Raw genomic sequence first — 20,969 nt, 5'->3', positions numbered from 1 at the left:
AGAAGCTCTTCTGCGAAACTTGCAGAACTAGCACTCCTGAAAGAAAGGATATTGCGGAGACATGGCTTAGCCACAGCCCCCAGGCTGTGGCTAAGCCATGTCTCCGCAATATCCTTTCTTTCAGGAGTGCTAGTTCTGCAAGTTTCGCAGAAGAGCTTCTGTAAAGTTTGGAAGGTAGGAGACGGATACTGGCAGAGGATACTGGCAGAAGTAAAGCTGTGAGTACCGGACGTGAGTCGTGCTTCGGTAGCTCAGTTGGTAGAGCACTTGCCCGCGAAAGGCAAAGGTCCCGAGTTCGAGTCTCGGTCGGGCACACAGTTTTAATCTGCCAGGAAGTTTCATATCAGCGCACACTCCGCTGCAGAGTGAAAATCTCATTCTGGACTATTAAGGTTGCCTACTTTGGCTACTTCCACTCAGTGATGTTATAAGCTATCATATTCTGGGGGAAACAACCACTTGCAAAAAAGTTTTCACCATATAAAAAAAAGCAATCGAAATAATGTGCGGGGTCCATCAAAGGCACACTTGCAGGCACTTGTTTCGGAAGATAGGTATCCTAAAAACTGTCTCACAGTATATTTTTTCCTTTCTGACCTTTGTGTGCAAAAATTATTCCATCTACCAAGACAACAGTAAATTCCATGGTTGTAACACCAGAAACAAAAACAATCTACATTTCGAAATGAAACGTCTCACTCTGGTACAAAAAGGAGTTTACTACTCCAGCGTTAAGCTGTTCAATGCTCTACCACTACATATGAAATGTGTTCATACAGAACTGCCAAAATTTAAACAAGTTCTCAAAGATTACCTGACAGAGAAATCTTATTATACTGTGGATGAATATCTGAAAGAAAATGTATACCATCACTAAACTTATTGTGTCTAGAAGTAGTTCAATTGATTTTATTGTGCATTTGGGAATTAGCACACTTTTTGTAACAACAGATTGGCTGTACATGTATTTACTCTTGTAGGCCTAATATCTCATTTAACTTTGTGCTCTTATCTTTAACCTTTATTTGAAACTCATTTTTCGGTTAAATGGTTGTTATTTTATCTAGCTGACATTGTATCTGTTGCTGTATTTATAGTATGTCTTACTTAAACTATGCACAGTTTGCCATTGAATTGCCCTTGTATTTATTGTAAATTTAAATTGAAACCTGTACAATTTGACATGTTCCATATCCTTGTGATTGACTCACTAACTGTATCTACGGAACCAGAAATAAATAAATAAAACCTAAGGATATCACACACATCCATGCCCGAGGTAGGATTCGAACCTGCAACCGTAGCAGTCGCGCGGTTCCGAACTGAAGTGCCTAGATTGTTTTGATATCTACATATTGTCAAATCAGGAATTTATAAAGTAGCTTTCAATCATTGCAAGAAATATATAGTCCTCAAATAGGCACAAATTCTACAACAAGTTTTGAAGAATACATTGACTGTTTCAAACTTGATGAAGCTAAGACAGTAGTTATAGTGAAGCATATAAATGAAAAAGGACACAATGTTGCAATAGACAATAATCTTGAAGTACTGCATACTTTAAAGAGGAACCAGAAAGAGACATCTAGAAGGAAATGGAAATATGCATCCATGGCCAGAAGTGAAAAACAAGATCGTAAACAAAATTACAGGTTTCAAGAACTCGCATTTCTTCACCACCTTCTGTTCAACACCAGGCTGTGGCTAAGCCATGTCTCCGCAATATCCTTTCTTTCAGGAGTGCTAGTTCTGCAAGTTTCGCAGAAGAGCTTCTGTAAAGTTTGGAAGGTAGGAGACGGATACTGGCAGAAGTAAAGCTGTGAGTACCGGACGTGAGTCGTGCTTCGGTAGCTCAGTTGGTAGAGCACTTGCCCGCGAAAGGCAAAGGTCCCGAGTTCGAGTCTCGGTCGGGCACACAGTTTTAATCTGCCAGGAAGTTTCATATCAGCGCACACTCCGCTGCAGAGTGAAAATCTCATTCTGGACTATTAAGGTTGCCTACTTTGGCTACTTCCACTCAGTGATGTTATAAGCTATCATATTCTGGGGGAAACAACCACTTGCAAAAAAGTTTTCACCATATAAAAAAAAGCAATCGAAATAATGTGCGGGGTCCATCAAAGGCACACTTGCAGGCACTTGTTTCGGAAGATAGGTATCCTAAAAACTGTCTCACAGTATATTTTTTCCTTTCTGACCTTTGTGTGCAAAAATTATTCCATCTACCAAGACAACAGTAAATTCCATGGTTGTAACACCAGAAACAAAAACAATCTACATTTCGAAATGAAACGTCTCACTCTGGTACAAAAAGGAGTTTACTACTCCAGCGTTAAGCTGTTCAATGCTCTACCACTACATATGAAATGTGTTCATACAGAACTGCCAAAATTTAAACAAGTTCTCAAAGATTACCTGACAGAGAAATCTTATTATACTGTGGATGAATATCTGAAAGAAAATGTATACCATCACTAAACTTATTGTGTCTAGAAGTAGTTCAATTGATTTTATTGTGCATTTGGGAATTAGCACACTTTTTGTAACAACAGATTGGCTGTACATGTATTTACTCTTGTAGGCCTAATATCTCATTTAACTTTGTGCTCTTATCTTTAACCTTTATTTGAAACTCATTTTTCGGTTAAATGGTTGTTATTTTATCTAGCTGACATTGTATCTGTTGCTGTATTTATAGTATGTCTTACTTAAACTATGCACAGTTTGCCATTGAATTGCCCTTGTATTTATTGTAAATTTAAATTGAAACCTGTACAATTTGACATGTTCCATATCCTTGTGATTGACTCACTAACTGTATCTACGGAACCAGAAATAAATAAATAAAACCTAAGGATATCACACACATCCATGCCCGAGGTAGGATTCGAACCTGCAACCGTAGCAGTCGCGCGGTTCCGAACTGAAGTGCCTAGATTGTTTTGATATCTACATATTGTCAAATCAGGAATTTATAAAGTAGCTTTCAATCATTGCAAGAAATATATAGTCCTCAAATAGGCACAAATTCTACAACAAGTTTTGAAGAATACATTGACTGTTTCAAACTTGATGAAGCTAAGACAGTAGTTATAGTGAAGCATATAAATGAAAAAGGACACAATGTTGCAATAGACAATAATCTTGAAGTACTGCATACTTTAAAGAGGAACCAGAAAGAGACATCTAGAAGGAAATGGAAATATGCATCCATGGCCAGAAGTGAAAAACAAGATCGTAAACAAAATTACAGGTTTCAAGAACTCGCATTTCTTCACCACCTTCTGTTCAACACCAGGCTGTGGCTAAGCCATGTCTCCGCAATATCCTTTCTTTCAGGAGTGCTAGTTCTGCAAGTTTCGCAGAAGAGCTTCTGTAAAGTTTGGAAGGTAGGAGACGGATACTGGCAGAAGTAAAGCTGTGAGTACCGGACGTGAGTCGTGCTTCGGTAGCTCAGTTGGTAGAGCACTTGCCCGCGAAAGGCAAAGGTCCCGAGTTCGAGTCTCGGTCGGGCACACAGTTTTAATCTGCCAGGAAGTTTCATATCAGCGCACACTCCGCTGCAGAGTGAAAATCTCATTCTGGACTATTAAGGTTGCCTACTTTGGCTACTTCCACTCAGTGATGTTATAAGCTATCATATTCTGGGGGAAACAACCACTTGCAAAAAAGTTTTCACCATATAAAAAAAAGCAATCGAAATAATGTGCGGGGTCCATCAAAGGCACACTTGCAGGCACTTGTTTCGGAAGATAGGTATCCTAAAAACTGTCTCACAGTATATTTTTTCCTTTCTGACCTTTGTGTGCAAAAATTATTCCATCTACCAAGACAACAGTAAATTCCATGGTTGTAACACCAGAAACAAAAACAATCTACATTTCGAAATGAAACGTCTCACTCTGGTACAAAAAGGAGTTTACTACTCCAGCGTTAAGCTGTTCAATGCTCTACCACTACATATGAAATGTGTTCATACAGAACTGCCAAAATTTAAACAAGTTCTCAAAGATTACCTGACAGAGAAATCTTATTATACTGTGGATGAATATCTGAAAGAAAATGTATACCATCACTAAACTTATTGTGTCTAGAAGTAGTTCAATTGATTTTATTGTGCATTTGGGAATTAGCACACTTTTTGTAACAACAGATTGGCTGTACATGTATTTACTCTTGTAGGCCTAATATCTCATTTAACTTTGTGCTCTTATCTTTAACCTTTATTTGAAACTCATTTTTCGGTTAAATGGTTGTTATTTTATCTAGCTGACATTGTATCTGTTGCTGTATTTATAGTATGTCTTACTTAAACTATGCACAGTTTGCCATTGAATTGCCCTTGTATTTATTGTAAATTTAAATTGAAACCTGTACAATTTGACATGTTCCATATCCTTGTGATTGACTCACTAACTGTATCTACGGAACCAGAAATAAATAAATAAAACCTAAGGATATCACACACATCCATGCCCGAGGTAGGATTCGAACCTGCAACCGTAGCAGTCGCGCGGTTCCGAACTGAAGTGCCTAGATTGTTTTGATATCTACATATTGTCAAATCAGGAATTTATAAAGTAGCTTTCAATCATTGCAAGAAATATATAGTCCTCAAATAGGCACAAATTCTACAACAAGTTTTGAAGAATACATTGACTGTTTCAAACTTGATGAAGCTAAGACAGTAGTTATAGTGAAGCATATAAATGAAAAAGGACACAATGTTGCAATAGACAATAATCTTGAAGTACTGCATACTTTAAAGAGGAACCAGAAAGAGACATCTAGAAGGAAATGGAAATATGCATCCATGGCCAGAAGTGAAAAACAAGATCGTAAACAAAATTACAGGTTTCAAGAACTCGCATTTCTTCACCACCTTCTGTTCAACACCAGGCTGTGGCTAAGCCATGTCTCCGCAATATCCTTTCTTTCAGGAGTGCTAGTTCTGCAAGTTTCGCAGAAGAGCTTCTGTAAAGTTTGGAAGGTAGGAGACGGATACTGGCAGAAGTAAAGCTGTGAGTACCGGACGTGAGTCGTGCTTCGGTAGCTCAGTTGGTAGAGCACTTGCCCGCGAAAGGCAAAGGTCCCGAGTTCGAGTCTCGGTCGGGCACACAGTTTTAATCTGCCAGGAAGTTTCATATCAGCGCACACTCCGCTGCAGAGTGAAAATCTCATTCTGGACTATTAAGGTTGCCTACTTTGGCTACTTCCACTCAGTGATGTTATAAGCTATCATATTCTGGGGGAAACAACCACTTGCAAAAAAGTTTTCACCATATAAAAAAAAGCAATCGAAATAATGTGCGGGGTCCATCAAAGGCACACTTGCAGGCACTTGTTTCGGAAGATAGGTATCCTAAAAACTGTCTCACAGTATATTTTTTCCTTTCTGACCTTTGTGTGCAAAAATTATTCCATCTACCAAGACAACAGTAAATTCCATGGTTGTAACACCAGAAACAAAAACAATCTACATTTCGAAATGAAACGTCTCACTCTGGTACAAAAAGGAGTTTACTACTCCAGCGTTAAGCTGTTCAATGCTCTACCACTACATATGAAATGTGTTCATACAGAACTGCCAAAATTTAAACAAGTTCTCAAAGATTACCTGACAGAGAAATCTTATTATACTGTGGATGAATATCTGAAAGAAAATGTATACCATCACTAAACTTATTGTGTCTAGAAGTAGTTCAATTGATTTTATTGTGCATTTGGGAATTAGCACACTTTTTGTAACAACAGATTGGCTGTACATGTATTTACTCTTGTAGGCCTAATATCTCATTTAACTTTGTGCTCTTATCTTTAACCTTTATTTGAAACTCATTTTTCGGTTAAATGGTTGTTATTTTATCTAGCTGACATTGTATCTGTTGCTGTATTTATAGTATGTCTTACTTAAACTATGCACAGTTTGCCATTGAATTGCCCTTGTATTTATTGTAAATTTAAATTGAAACCTGTACAATTTGACATGTTCCATATCCTTGTGATTGACTCACTAACTGTATCTACGGAACCAGAAATAAATAAATAAAACCTAAGGATATCACACACATCCATGCCCGAGGTAGGATTCGAACCTGCAACCGTAGCAGTCGCGCGGTTCCGAACTGAAGTGCCTAGATTGTTTTGATATCTACATATTGTCAAATCAGGAATTTATAAAGTAGCTTTCAATCATTGCAAGAAATATATAGTCCTCAAATAGGCACAAATTCTACAACAAGTTTTGAAGAATACATTGACTGTTTCAAACTTGATGAAGCTAAGACAGTAGTTATAGTGAAGCATATAAATGAAAAAGGACACAATGTTGCAATAGACAATAATCTTGAAGTACTGCATACTTTAAAGAGGAACCAGAAAGAGACATCTAGAAGGAAATGGAAATATGCATCCATGGCCAGAAGTGAAAAACAAGACCGTAAACAAAATTACAGGTTTCAAGAACTCGCATTTCTTCACCACCTTCTGTTCAACACCAGGCTGTGGCTAAGCCATGTCTCCGCAATATCCTTTCTTTCAGGAGTGCTAGTTCTGCAAGTTTCGCAGAAGAGCTTCTGTAAAGTTTGGAAGGTAGGAGACGGATACTGGCAGAAGTAAAGCTGTGAGTACCGGACGTGAGTCGTGCTTCGGTAGCTCAGTTGGTAGAGCACTTGCCCGCGAAAGGCAAAGGTCCCGAGTTCGAGTCTCGGTCGGGCACACAGTTTTAATCTGCCAGGAAGTTTCATATCAGCGCACACTCCGCTGCAGAGTGAAAATCTCATTCTGGACTATTAAGGTTGCCTACTTTGGCTACTTCCACTCAGTGATGTTATAAGCTATCATATTCTGGGGGAAACAACCACTTGCAAAAAAGTTTTCACCATATAAAAAAAAGCAATCGAAATAATGTGCGGGGTCCATCAAAGGCACACTTGCAGGCACTTGTTTCGGAAGATAGGTATCCTAAAAACTGTCTCACAGTATATTTTTTCCTTTCTGACCTTTGTGTGCAAAAATTATTCCATCTACCAAGACAACAGTAAATTCCATGGTTGTAACACCAGAAACAAAAACAATCTACATTTCGAAATGAAACGTCTCACTCTGGTACAAAAAGGAGTTTACTACTCCAGCGTTAAGCTGTTCAATGCTCTACCACTACATATGAAATGTGTTCATACAGAACTGCCAAAATTTAAACAAGTTCTCAAAGATTACCTGACAGAGAAATCTTATTATACTGTGGATGAATATCTGAAAGAAAATGTATACCATCACTAAACTTATTGTCTCTAGAAGTAGTTCAATTGATTTTATTGTGCATTTGGGAATTAGCACACTTTTTGTAACAACAGATTGGCTGTACATGTATTTACTCTTGTAGGCCTAATATCTCATTTAACTTTGTGCTCTTATCTTTAACCTTTATTTGAAACTCATTTTTCGGTTAAATGGTTGTTATTTTATCTAGCTGACATTGTATCTGTTGCTGTATTTATAGTATGTCTTACTTAAACTATGCACAGTTTGCCATTGAATTGCCCTTGTATTTATTGTAAATTTAAATTGAAACCTGTACAATTTGACATGTTCCATATCCTTGTGATTGACTCACTAACTGTATCTACGGAACCAGAAATAAATAAATAAAACCTAAGGATATCACACACATCCATGCCCGAGGTAGGATTCGAACCTGCAACCGTAGCAGTCGCGCGGTTCCGAACTGAAGTGCCTAGATTGTTTTGATATCTACATATTGTCAAATCAGGAATTTATAAAGTAGCTTTCAATCATTGCAAGAAATATATAGTCCTCAAATAGGCACAAATTCTACAACAAGTTTTGAAGAATACATTGACTGTTTCAAACTTGATGAAGCTAAGACAGTAGTTATAGTGAAGCATATAAATGAAAAAGGACACAATGTTGCAATAGACAATAATCTTGAAGTACTGCATACTTTAAAGAGGAACCAGAAAGAGACATCTAGAAGGAAATGGAAATATGCATCCATGGCCAGAAGTGAAAAACAAGACCGTAAACAAAATTACAGGTTTCAAGAACTCGCATTTCTTCACCACCTTCTGTTCAACACCATTAAAACAAAAAATATGTAACAATTAAGAATATATTATATAAATTTGGGTTCCAAAAGCAAAATCCTTTTAATTCTTTAAAACAATTTTTATGATGTGATTTTTTGCATGAAATTGTCACATTCTCTTTATTGTAATGTATTTCGCCAACAAACATCGGAGACATGACAGCAAGATGTATAGAAAACACTGCAAGTGATTGATAATACCAGTCTCCACGTCAATAGCTATATTGGAACAAGCTTTGTTTTGACCACCCTCTTGGTTCTACTGTACAGTAGACTTGATTGTGATGTTGTGTTTTCTGTTCCTTGCAAGTGGTTAACAATACCCAAAAAGCCATAACAATTGAGGCAACAGAACAGACCACATTCCGTATGAACTAAATTTCCCTTCTCTCTCACTGCCGAATGACTACAGCACATGCCAAGACTACACAGAACAACTTTAAGAGCTATGTGTATTTTTGTTAAATGTTCTTGTATTACCACTGTAGCATGAAGGTGGTTGGACAGTCACTGGTGAAACAGTGACCTCAGTTTTGTCTTTTTTCTTATGATTACTGTTTTTCCTTTGTCTGTGTTACATCTGGGGTCTCTCTCTCTCGCCCCCCCCCCCCTCCTCTGTCACTCTTTGTGTGCATGTCTGGGTGGGGGCTTACAGTAGTTCACAAATTTGGGGAAAAGCCAACCCAGCTGCTGTATTTAAGAATTTGCTCTCTGTACTCAGTTTTGGTAATGGAACTTGGCACTCAGTTTGATTTACTTGCTGTGTTTATTGACTTTGCCATTACATTTAACTTATTTTGTGTTCCACTGGCAAATATTTCTGACTGCTTTAATTCAGAAGTGGTTCTTCCCAGTTTACAAGTACATAGTGTTTCTAAGTTAGTGACGATAAGCAGTTTACTGGTCATGATTTAAAATCCTTGTTTTCCTTTCTTCTCATAATACCTCAACAGCAGTCTCTCTCTCTCTCTCTCTCTCTCTCTCTCTCTCTCTCTCTCTCTCTCTCTGTGTGTGTGTGTGTGTGTGTGTGTGTGTGTGTGTGTGTGTGTGTGTGTGTGTGTGTGTGTGTGTTTCTCCACTTGTAAGTCATGCTTTGTAACTAATATTCTAGTCCTATTTATTTCTATACTGTACATAAATCTTTCTTATTACAACAACATCAACACAAAAAAACTTACACTTGTGCTTGGCCAAGCGCAGCCTCTTTTTCCGCGGTGGTGGTTCATAAGGTGGCTGAGACTCTCTCACTTTTTGTGCCCTCTTCACAATCTCATCTTCAAATTTGTCACACAAAGCCGTCAGTTTTGGAGTGGCTCTCATAACTTTTACATTACTAGGGAAAAAAGGCAAAAAGAAGAAACCAAAAATTTTAGTGACATGAATAAATGAATTCAGCACCAATAAAAAAGGGTGCATTATAAGTGCAAAAACAGGAATGAAGAGTTGTATAGACATTGACGGAATTTTGTATACAGCAAGAAGACAGAGCTAAGTAAAAACAAAAATGAACAAGAAAATACCACTTTCATGCAGGAGATATACAATAACACCATTCAGAACACATTAACCAATGAGGGATCTCTTGCTAAGAATTAATCAAACTTAACATTTGGCCAATTTGATACTAATGTGGCAGAGTTCATACAAAAGGATGTCAAATCGATTTTAGAAGTGATAATGAAATTATTTAAGGAACTAGAGATGGTAGTATCAGGTAACACTATGTTCTAGTGTCTGCTTCATAAAAATGGGGCAAAAAGAATTTAATGCCTGATCACAGTGGACAGACTGTTAACAATAAGTATTTGCATTTTAATATGAATGTTACCATCAGCTCAAAGGTTAATCTGAATACTGCAGTGCTGAACTGGCCTTGGTACTGTTAGAGACACCGTGTCCTTACACAAGCTAACTTGAAAATTGGTTCGACCGCCCAATTATAAGTGGACATACAGTTTAACCTGAAATCGGATGCATGATCATCATACAACAGTTGTATGAATTATCTGGGAGTGTGGAACACTTATTTACAATACCTAGATAAGGACATGAGGTATGACCAAAAGTAACAGGAATTTTTATTTTTCTTAAAGAATATTTATCCATGAACATCAACTTTGTTACTTCCTAACAAGGGAACCTCCTCATCGCACCCCCCTCAGATTTAATTATAAGTTGGCACAGTGGATAGGCCTTGTAAAACTGAACACACATCAATCGGGAAAACAGGAAGAAGTTGGGTGGAACTATGAAAAAAATAAACAAAATATACAAACTGAGTAGTCCATGTGCAAGACAGGTAACATCAAGGCCAATACACGCTCAGGAGTACTGTGGTCAGCATGTGCAGCTGGGGAACGAGAGGTCCTTGGTTCAAGTCTTCCCTCGAGTGTAAATTTTACTTTCTTTATTTTCGCAAAGTTATGATCTGTCGTTCGTTCATTGACGTCTCTGTTCACTGTAATAAGTTTAGTGTCTGTGTTTTGCGACCGCACTGCAAAACCGTGCGATTAGTAGACGAAAGGACGTGCCTCTCCAACGGGAATCGAAAACATTTGATCGAAAGGTCATAGGTCAACCGATTCCTCCACAGGAAAACACATCTGATATATTCTATAAGACACTGGTGATGGCATGTGTATCACATGACAGGAATATGTTGTCGACCCACCTAACTTGTACAATTGGTGAATGGGTAAAAAGATTCTTCTACCTTGCCCGATTTAGGTTTTCTTGTAGATGTGATAATCACTCCCAAAAAAGTGATGTTAACATAAGAGTTTGTCACATAAACCGCAACAAATGAATGCAACAGTTTCACAGTCGCACAGTTTTCCCTGTGCTCTGTCAAAACATGTTTTTAACGTTTTCAAATTTTTCCGTGTGTAGACCGTCAAGTCCTGCATATGTCCAAACAAATCTGAACATGTCCTGGAATTTTGGACAGCAAAGTTGATTGCGTGTGAGTGCTAGAACTTTGATAATTGTCTGAAAGTAAAAAAAATAAACTTTTCACTCGAGGGAAGACTTGAACCAAGGACCTCTCGTTCCGCAGTTGCTCACGCTAACCACGGGACCACGGTGCTCCTCAGCTCATATTATCCTTGATGTTGCCTATATTGCGCATGGACTACTCAGTTTGTATATTTTGCTTATTTTTTTCATAGTTCCACACAACTTCTTCCTGTTTTCTCGATTGACGTGTGTTCAGTTTTTCAAGGCCTATCCACTGTGGCAACTTATAACTAAATCTGAGGGGGGTGCGATGGGGAGGTTGCAGTTTTTCCAATCCCGGAAACTCTTCTAGAACTGATTTTTTGTTATGGTGTTCACCTGCTGCAGTGATTCTGCTTTTATCTCATCAATGGTGGCCAAATGACATCCTTTCACAGTTCTCCTCAGCCTCAGGAATAGAAAGAAGTTGCAGGGGACCATGTCCAGTGAATACACTGGGTGAAGCAACAAAACAGTTTTGTGCTTTGCCAAAAAAATCACAAACAAGCACTGAGGTGTGAGTGGGAGCATTATCCAGAAACAATTTCCATGAGTTTGCTACAATTCGAACACTTTTTTCGGATTGCTTCATACAACCCCACATAACTTCCGTGTATTGGTCCATATTAACCACACAACCATTAGGTAGGAATCCATAATGCACTATACCATTGTAAACAGTGAGAATGACCTTAACATGTGATGGAACTTGTCAAATATTTTTGGGCTTGGCCCTTCAGGCAGTTTCCATTGGGACAACTGGGCTTTGGTTTTGACATCATACCCATATACCCATGCTTTGTCACCTGTTATACCATTCTTTAGAAACTATGGATCACTGTTGACTTCATTCAGCAGTTCCTGAGCAATATCTATGCAAAACTGTGTTTCGCTAAAATTTGATAATTTCAGGAAAAACTTTGCTTCTACACAATTCACACCCAAAACATCCAAAAACTCACTTGGCATTAGACAAAGGATATGCTGACATCATCAGCAACCACTCAGATGGTAATTTGGCAATTTTACAGAACCACTTCCTTACCTTCCACATTATAATCACTAACTGACTCCCTAGGCTGTCCAGGGCGGTCGTCGTCTTCTCGACCATCTTTGAAATGTTTATACCACTTGTGAATTCTTAGTTTATTCATAGTAGATTTGGCAAAAATGCAGTGCTGCTGCACTTTATTCCATTTGCCAAGCAAAATTTAATGTAAATTTTTTTATTTATCTTTTTTAAAAGTATAAATTCACTGTCAAAAATTAACTAAATATTCAAAACAGCTGAAAATGCAAACATACTTCAGGAACATGTGTGCTAACAATATTTTTTTTTTAATTGGGTGTACAAAACTTGAAAAATTACAAAACAAAAATCCCCTTTACTTTTTGATCACTCCTTGCACAAAGAAAATGCCAGAGAGGTCCAATTTTACAGCCATTCTGCAGGACAGTGAATAAGGCAGTGTCCTTCAACATTTATAGCCAAGTAATTTGATCTGATTACTAAAAAAGTTGTCATGTGTGAAGTATGTAACACTTTATTTCATCAACTTCATGAAGAAAATATCAGACTAAATCACACGGAGATAACAACTGCAGAATCACTTTCCAAAGAATTAGATAAAACATTGGTTGTTTGAAGGAGTATGAGAAATACATTGTTTTGAATAAGAATCTATTTTGTATGACCATAGCTGATTCTTAGACAAAAATAAGGATGACTTACAAAGATTTCAATGTGGTGCTACAAAAATATGTTGAAACTAAGCGGACAGTGAGAAACGAATATGTACTGTGATGATAAGAGAAGGAGAAAGGTCTACTGCTAGAGAGATATATGAGTGGGACATGTCTTAAGACACTTACCAGTAGTGAGCTAGCTACTAGGAAAAGAGAGTGTTTGGCAGAGAAAAATCTACATTTTTTTACACAAGTTACTGAGAACAATAAGAGTAGCAACTATGGAAACTTGATGAGTTTGATGCAACATAGACAGAAGGCAAAATTAAACCAGCCAAAAAGAGTGCTGACTCAGTTGCTTACATTAACTGTCTGAGATTGCACAAGATAATCACACCATCGACTGCTCTACAAAGAGGCTGTGATTACAAGGTTTTCTGTTATTTTATGTTATTTTCATTAATTTTTTTTAAATTTGGCAGGTATTTGAAGATTATTTTGGGCAGACTATCATACAGCAATTTCTTTTCCTAATTAGAGTATAACTTTTTTGGCCAGAGATCATTATCACTCCTCTAACATGAGAAGCCAGTTGAAAAATCCGAAGCCAAGCACAAATGACTAAAGTTTACAAAACAACATACTATGTTACAACACTTACTTTTCATCTCTTGCATAATAAAGATCAGCTGGTGCTGAACGTGTCCACACTTTTTTCTCATGTTCCAGTATTTGTTCAGGTTTCAACTTAGATAACTCTTCCAGCTTCATTTGCATTTCTGCAATGTTGGAGCAATAATTCTGCCTAAAATAATTATAAGTTACAAGAATGTTAACAGTAACCTATGCTTCATGGCCACAATCATTTAGCTTTGTAAGCACTGCAATGAGCTCTTAAATAATTACACACATTTATTACAGGATACGTATGATTCAAATATTTTGAAGCTACTTACCTGGAAAGCACTGATACACACAAAATGTTAAGAGTGATATGAAATATTGAACCTATCAATGATTACCAGTCTGCTTTAATCCATATTGTCATCAAAATGGCAAACAAAAGCAAGCCACTGAAATCCAATATGCATGAAGTACATATCATAACAACAACTTTTGTTACTCTCATGCAGTCACATTTGTTGGCTTCACCAATACACAATGAAACTATCATCTTCAAACCAAATATACATCTTCATCTATGCTCAAATCACATTGTCACCACACACTACACAGCAAAGAACTAATGTAGAAGTAAAATAAGTATTGTCATTGTCCTGTGTTACCTCCACTTGCAAACATATAATATTGCATGCCACAATATCATTATGTCCTGCATGTATTGGTTGAGCTCCTATGACTGTCAAATGACTATAGAAGGACTAGTAAACCTACCCACCATCGATTCTTTAGAGAATTAGACTCCCATGTATAAAACAGCATCAGATGTCTGATTACTTTACAGACGAGTAAATGTGTTACGTATTTGATGCTAAGGATGTAAGTGAGAAAAAGTTTAAAAAAGTCTGAAATTATGTTTCAAGTTTGTTGGATATTGTTATGTGCTTCCATTATCAAACACTGGATCAGTACAGCCTGGGTAATTTCCACTCCATTTTAACAAAAAGCTGGTTTTTCATACATTTCAGTGTTTATGATGTCACGTCTCCTGAACTATGTGTCATTTAATGATATAATTTTACTCATAAATTCAGTGAGCTATGTGGACGTTGCCTGCAAAATGTGTTGTGAAGAGAGCTACGAGTAAGGATATAATATACTGAAATGTCTTGCCTGATGCGAAAGTTTTATTGTATGGACAGTGAAAATGTAGTATACAATAAACATTTGCATTTCATCATTTTGTGGTGAGCGTCAGTTAGGAAAAGTTCCATGAATGCTTGAAATTATGTGTAAAGTTTGTTTCAAGTCACTAAATGCTCATTTCAAATACATGACAGAGTGTAGGGGAACGATGCGGGAGACCCACACGGCCGTACTAGGCAAGGTCCTAACGAAGGTAGTTTGCCGTTGCTTCCTCCAAACATAATGGGGATGAATGATGATGATGATGATGAAGAGAACACGACACCCAGTCATCTCAGGGCAGGTGAAAATCCCTGACCCCACTGGGAATCGAATCCGGGATCGCACGCTCTGGAAATCAAGAATGCAACCATGAGACCACGAGCTGCGGACTGAACGATTATAGTCTGGCTATTTGTGTGCAGTGAGTTATGGTGCCAGAAGACACACACACAGTTTCTAACAGGAATACTTGTCTTACTTTAACATAAACTAATACCTCTTAATGATCAGATTATGATAGCTTTTCCAAATTACAATTCAGTCAATGATCATATATTGACAGAAAAAAAGCAACGCCAACGAGGAGTTATGCGACATAAATGAAAGTTGGTAGGTGTGTTTCTATATTCAAAAGATTACGTTTATTCAAAGTTCACACCATTTGCATAAGAGTGGCACTAGTAATGCCACTATGAGGATGCAAATTAGGTTTGCTTTAAATAGATGCTGTAATGGTTGTGAGCATCAATTATCACTGGACATCGCGAGTTGATGACAGTCAAAAATGCCTTTAGGGTGAAAAAGACGTTATTAACAACACCTCACTGAGTTTGAACAAGGTTGTGTAATAGGACTGTGAGAAGCTGGATGTTCCTTCTATGATACTGCAAAAAGTCTTTGTGAGAATGTGGTCACTGTACACAATTGCTGGCAGTGGTGGTCATGAGACTGTACAATCGTAAGAAAACCAATCTCCAGATAATCATGTAATACTACCAAAGGGCAAGACCACTGTGTTTGAGAAATGGCTTCGGTGGATTGCATTTCATCTACAGTAGCAATTTCAGCACCAGTTGGCACCACAGTGACACAATGAACTTTTACAAATTGATTACTCCTAGAACAGCTCTGAGCGACACTCCCTCTGGCATGCACTTTACCACCCTCTGCAACTTCAGTGGTGTTAAGCGAGAGCTCCTTGGAGGACAACATTGAGATCTGTTATGTTTTCTGATGAAAGTGGGGTCTGGTTTGGTGCCAGTGATGGCTGTTTGTTGGTTAAAAGGAGGCGAATTGAGGACCTGCAACCAACCAGTCTGCATGCTAGACACACTGGACCTACACCTGGGGTTACGGCCAAGAGTGCAGCTTTGTATGACAGTAAGGAGCACCGCCTTGGTTATCCCATGCACCATGACTGCAAATTCATACGTCAATATAGTAATTTGACCTGTTGTGCCACCATACATGAACAGCATTCCAGAGGGTGTTTTCCAAGAAGATAACACTCACCCTTATACTGCTGTTATTATCCAACACATTCTACAGTGTGTCAGCATGTTGCCTTTGCCTGCTCGGTCATGAGCTCTGTCTCCAATCAAGCACATTTGGGACATCATCAGATAACAGCTCCAATGTCATCTACAACAGCATTAACTGTCCCTGTATTGACTGAGGGAGTGCAACAGGCATGGAACTCCATCCCACAAACTGACATCTGGCACATATACAACATAATGCCTACAAGTTTGCATGCTTGCATTCAACAGTCTTGTGCTTACAATGGAGGAGATTTCAGCACTGCCCTTCATTCAAGACAAATGTGGAGATTTACAGAAAATTATGAAAACATTGTTCCCAATCCATCCTCTGTCCCTTCTTCTCACAGTTATTATTGAGCTCCAGAAAGAGAAGATTCAACAATGCTGGTGAGCGAGTTCAATGCCAATTTTCAGCATAAGATAAACATGACTGCTAAACATCCTTCCCCAGTTTTCCCAAAGGCATCTTGTCTTCCTGCAGCACACCTTTATCACAACAACAGTCCACCAATTGTCCATGGTCAAAGAAGACCCATCATGGTTTACTGATACCACATTTAGCACTGCAGTAGATTCTAAAGAACACAATCTACTGTACTATGTCTATGGACCCAAACTCATCAACCAAGAAGAAAAGATACCATTTTCTGCACTAGCTGAGAGGAAAAAAGTGTGAAAACATGTATTATTAAACTTAATTAAGCATGTCAACTTTAAAAAATAGAAGGCATTCAAATACTGCAATAAATTAATTATCAGACGTGTATTTTTGTAAGCAAGTAGTGTTATTGATGGCATAAACTGAGAAAGCATCTGTAAAATTTATTTCCTGTTTCTTAACCAGTGATGTTTTTGCTTGTTATTTTTGTTAATAACCAATGAGAATTTATCAAGTTTTATAGTATCAAAAATGGCAATTCTAGAGTCTCAACTGCTCTTCTTGCCTGTTTCTATGGATGCCCACAGTTATGGGACAATGTCCTATATAAAGATGGATTCCAGTTATCTAGCCCTTCATATGACATTATAGGCCTTCAAGATATGCCATATAATGTTACTGGCTATGTATGGGTAACTGTCCTTCACTTGCAGAGCTATAGTCATCACTGCACCACACAGAAATCAATGTAATGGCAGCAGAAAGCAAATAAAGAAGAAAAGTACAAAACAGAAGTCCCAGAACTGACACATGATCACTTTCTGGGTTCTTGGTGAGATCATAGCATATATGATGGACAGTACCTTGGTATTCACTTTTGGTTTCTTGAAGTACACCAAAGTAGTTTGGAGAGAAAAAAAAAATCAATTTTAAGCAATTCCAGGATAGTTATTTCCTGGAAACATATTTATTCTGTAACATTTCACCAACAATGTTTTAAATGAAACTCATTATTCAATAAAAAAAGTATTTTTACAAACTGCCAGAGACTGTTAATGGACTGTGGCTCTGAAGACCAACAACTATTAATAAAACAAATGAAATGACTTCCATTAACAGCCATGAAATGTTATATGGCTAGTAGCACGTTAGAAAATTAAAAATATGAAAATGCACAACTGTTCCTTTGAATATTTTCTACCTTTCTTAAAACAAATGATTCTTTTCCCATTTGTAGTATTTACGTGTTTCAATCAGCATTATCTAAATAATTACAACTATAGGGCATATTTGTGTGATGTCAAGAACTCTGCTAATAGCACTTAAGTCATAGCCAACCACTAATGGATGATCTCCTTTAAAAGTTTTCATACATTACCACCTTCATTGATACACATATATGCTGCTCCTTCATGTTTTGTTATGTCATCTATCCACTCTCCACCTCAGTGTTTCATTATACATGGGAATCCAGCAAAGAACGTTCTTGGCCCATCTACCTTCCACTTGTGTAGAAAGCCATACATGTCCTGCACGCTTTCATTTCATTTTGATTTCAGTTACAATTATGCCTTCCTCTCCAATCTCTAGCCTTACTAATAGCACTTAATATTGTGTTGAAAAAAATGAAATATGTAACAACGTAAACCAACATACTAAAATCAATAAAAGCAATAAATTAAGAGGCCTGGAGAGAAATACTTGGAAAAATCAACTGAAAACTGTCTGTTACAAAAGGATAAGAAAACTGAGGAATCTGCACAAAAAAGTCAACAGAGACCTGCCTAGAACAATACATCCCTTTTGATCCATGTTAATACTGTAAACAAATTCAAGATACAAACTGTAAACTGAACTGCTCAAACATGTTTCTGAGAAATGCCAACACTTGCACAAGTTAAGGATTATGCTTATACAGTAAAATTATTCCATACTGCCTTCTATAATTCTTAATTGTAACATTATGTACCATGCAAGGAAATAAAATCTTCAGGTAGGTTGTTTAGACTGCAAAAAAGACACAAAGTTTAACATATAAACTTGATTACTACCGTCTAGCAGTCATTTAAGTAAACAAACTATGTTTTTAGAAAATTGTTGAGCCATTTGTTGCCTCTTGTAAAAATACTGCCCGTTCGTTTTCTTCTCAGGATCTTCAGCTGACATTTATTTACCAATTTTCAGACATTTCACAAGAACAAGTATTGTGGAAGCCAATAAGCTACATATACCTTATTTTATCCTATTTCTCAACAACCCCAACAGGCTGTGTTGTTGCTTTTTTCTTACATGTTTCAGTAAGACTACTTAAAATTATAAGACACCATGTCTTATGTCTGTTTCTTATAAAATAGATGTTAAAGACTTTTGTGACAATTTATAAGAACAGGTGAGCAAATGAAATTACATAAAAAAAAGAAGCAAGAAACTAGTCTTCCTCACTACCTACACGAAATTATTCTTGGGTTTAAGAATTCTTGTATTTAAGAACTGTCACCAGAATGACGTTTCTCTGTAGGCCTATGTAATCAGTATTATAAGAAAATTTGTTTGCATGTTACTCACCTCCACTTCCGTAAAAGAGCATCTCTTTCCGAATATACTTTCTTGATTTTTTCTTTCGATTTCTCCTGCTTGTTGTCTGACTTTGGGGAACATGATCTTCTGGCTGACTCTTCCGTACTGCTGCACAAAACTGACACACTGAGTTCTTTCCCACTAGAATTAATGACTGGGTTATCGCTAGGCCTCCTATCCACACTTCGTTTTCTCCCAGGACTTTTTGAATATCGCCTCTGCGACCTATTTGATAAGCGTTTGTCTGGTGACTTCGAATGTCGGCTGCTTTCTCTGTGAGGGTGGTGCCTACTTTTATCACTGCGCCTCGACAGCCAGTCACTAGATGAAGATCCAGATCTATAGTCAGGTTCACTAGGTCGCTTATCATATTTACGACTGTGGGACCTTTCTCGACTACGCCTTTTATTTGAACGATCGGGACTATAGGATCGCTTTCTGCGCGGACTAGAGTGACTGGATACACTTCTTTCACGAGTTCGTCGCCTTTCACTGTTTTCATCACGATTGTTTCTCCTCTCTGGCTTACTACGATCTGATCTCCCTGGAGAATGACGGCGTTCCCTACGATTACTTTTCTCTGCTTCACTGTTAATATGTGGATTTTTGCCCAACGATTTGGGAACTAACCCCCATGCCTTGTTCGCATCTGGTCCAAAAGGCAAATTTTGGTGGGAACCAGTGTCATTAATACCATAACAGCTTACAACAGAATTCTGAGGAAGATCCTTATTGTACCAGGGATTTACTGGAACTGGAACATCATTTGACCACTGAGAATTACTCTGTACATTACTAACCTGAGAAAAATTTGCAGGATATGACACTGAAATACTTGAAGTTCCTGGTGGTACAGGTGGTGGATACGGCGGCACATACACAGACTGAGAGTTTCCTTCTATCTTCTGGTTCTGACAACTAATGAAGCGATTACAATCTCCAACTTGCTGTCCATGTGCTTGACTGTAAGTACGGTAAGGAGCGCCAGGAGGTGGAACTTGGTTTACAGGATTATTGAAAGGTATCGTCACCTGCTGATGTGGAGGACATGGCGGTACTGGTGGAGGTGGAGCGTTGCTGCAAGGTGGAAAAGAAAATAGCGTGTTTACTGCAGGCTGGAACACTGCGGCTTCTGATGTTGTCCATTCCGATGTAACATACGGTGGAGGTGGAATTGATGGCGCCCAAATCGGCGCTGGAAAACTTGTCGAATGATCTGAACTTCCAGAATGAGCCATGGTAAATTCCACTGGCTATGTACAGTATTATTATTATATCTTCATCATCCTCTATAAACACTTGTGTATCAGGAATGCGGTCTTCCGTGTCGTTTTAAAAGGAGTCTACGTATCAGTTTCACTGACATTTGTTATGCGGCATTAGTACTGATGTCAGTCAACACATTGCTTTCTGCACCATTTTGTGTTTGAACACTCGCCACCCACGTCAATATCTAAAATAACAACAAACACACTAAACACCATCATTCGATCAGTCACACTACCCAAACATGCGAGTGCCACAGCTCTGTCGACACAATCGACTATCGAAATATTCATAGATTTTCTAATTTCCTAGATTGGCACGGACACGGCCGCCTGTATTAGAGGCCGGAGGACTGAAATGTGCCAACGTTACGTTAAGGCCTACCGCGTGGCTGTGCCTATAAGGTAGCGAACGGAAGCAGTTGTTTACGTTCTTTCGCAGTGTCCGTTTTATCCGACATTACAGTGTAATTATGCTATACTGGACTCTGCAAAAATTATAGCAAGTAGTCGTGACTACAGTCGAAGACATAACACAATGTAAGTATACAATTCTGTGAAGTTTTAGTGTTTTTACATGTATATGTCCAAGTGTGCTACGTGAACGACTT

At 38.0% G+C, this 20,969-nt stretch overlaps 1 protein-coding gene across 6 annotated transcripts in view; it reads right to left on the bottom strand.

The window, feature by feature from the left end:
• The window catches only part of LOC126354294 (ribonuclease 3), a 244,217-nt gene extending 223,455 nt beyond the window's left edge, over positions 1–20,762 (bottom strand). For 2 of the 6 annotated variants that reach the window (XM_050003841.1, XM_050003843.1), the window contains exons 1-3: positions 19,082–20,762; positions 13,449–13,592; positions 9,286–9,440 (exon numbers count right to left, since the gene is read on the bottom strand). In XM_050003841.1, the coding sequence (XP_049859798.1) occupies positions 9,286–9,440; positions 13,449–13,592; positions 19,082–20,331 (1,549 nt within the window). In that variant the 5' untranslated portion in view covers positions 20,332–20,762. The remainder of the gene's footprint in view (positions 1–9,285; positions 9,441–13,448; positions 13,593–19,081) is intronic. The other 4 variants (XM_050003842.1, XM_050003844.1, XM_050003847.1 and 1 more) reach the window with 3 other exon arrangements.
• Between the last annotated feature and the right edge of the window lie 207 nt (positions 20,763–20,969).

The sequence above is a fragment of the Schistocerca gregaria genome, chromosome 3, assembly GCF_023897955.1.
Source record: "Schistocerca gregaria isolate iqSchGreg1 chromosome 3, iqSchGreg1.2, whole genome shotgun sequence".
NCBI classification, from domain to species: Eukaryota; Metazoa; Arthropoda; class Insecta; order Orthoptera; family Acrididae; genus Schistocerca; species Schistocerca gregaria.
Note: the sequence above shows the minus strand (reverse complement) of the source record. Positions and strands in the feature narration are given on the sequence as shown.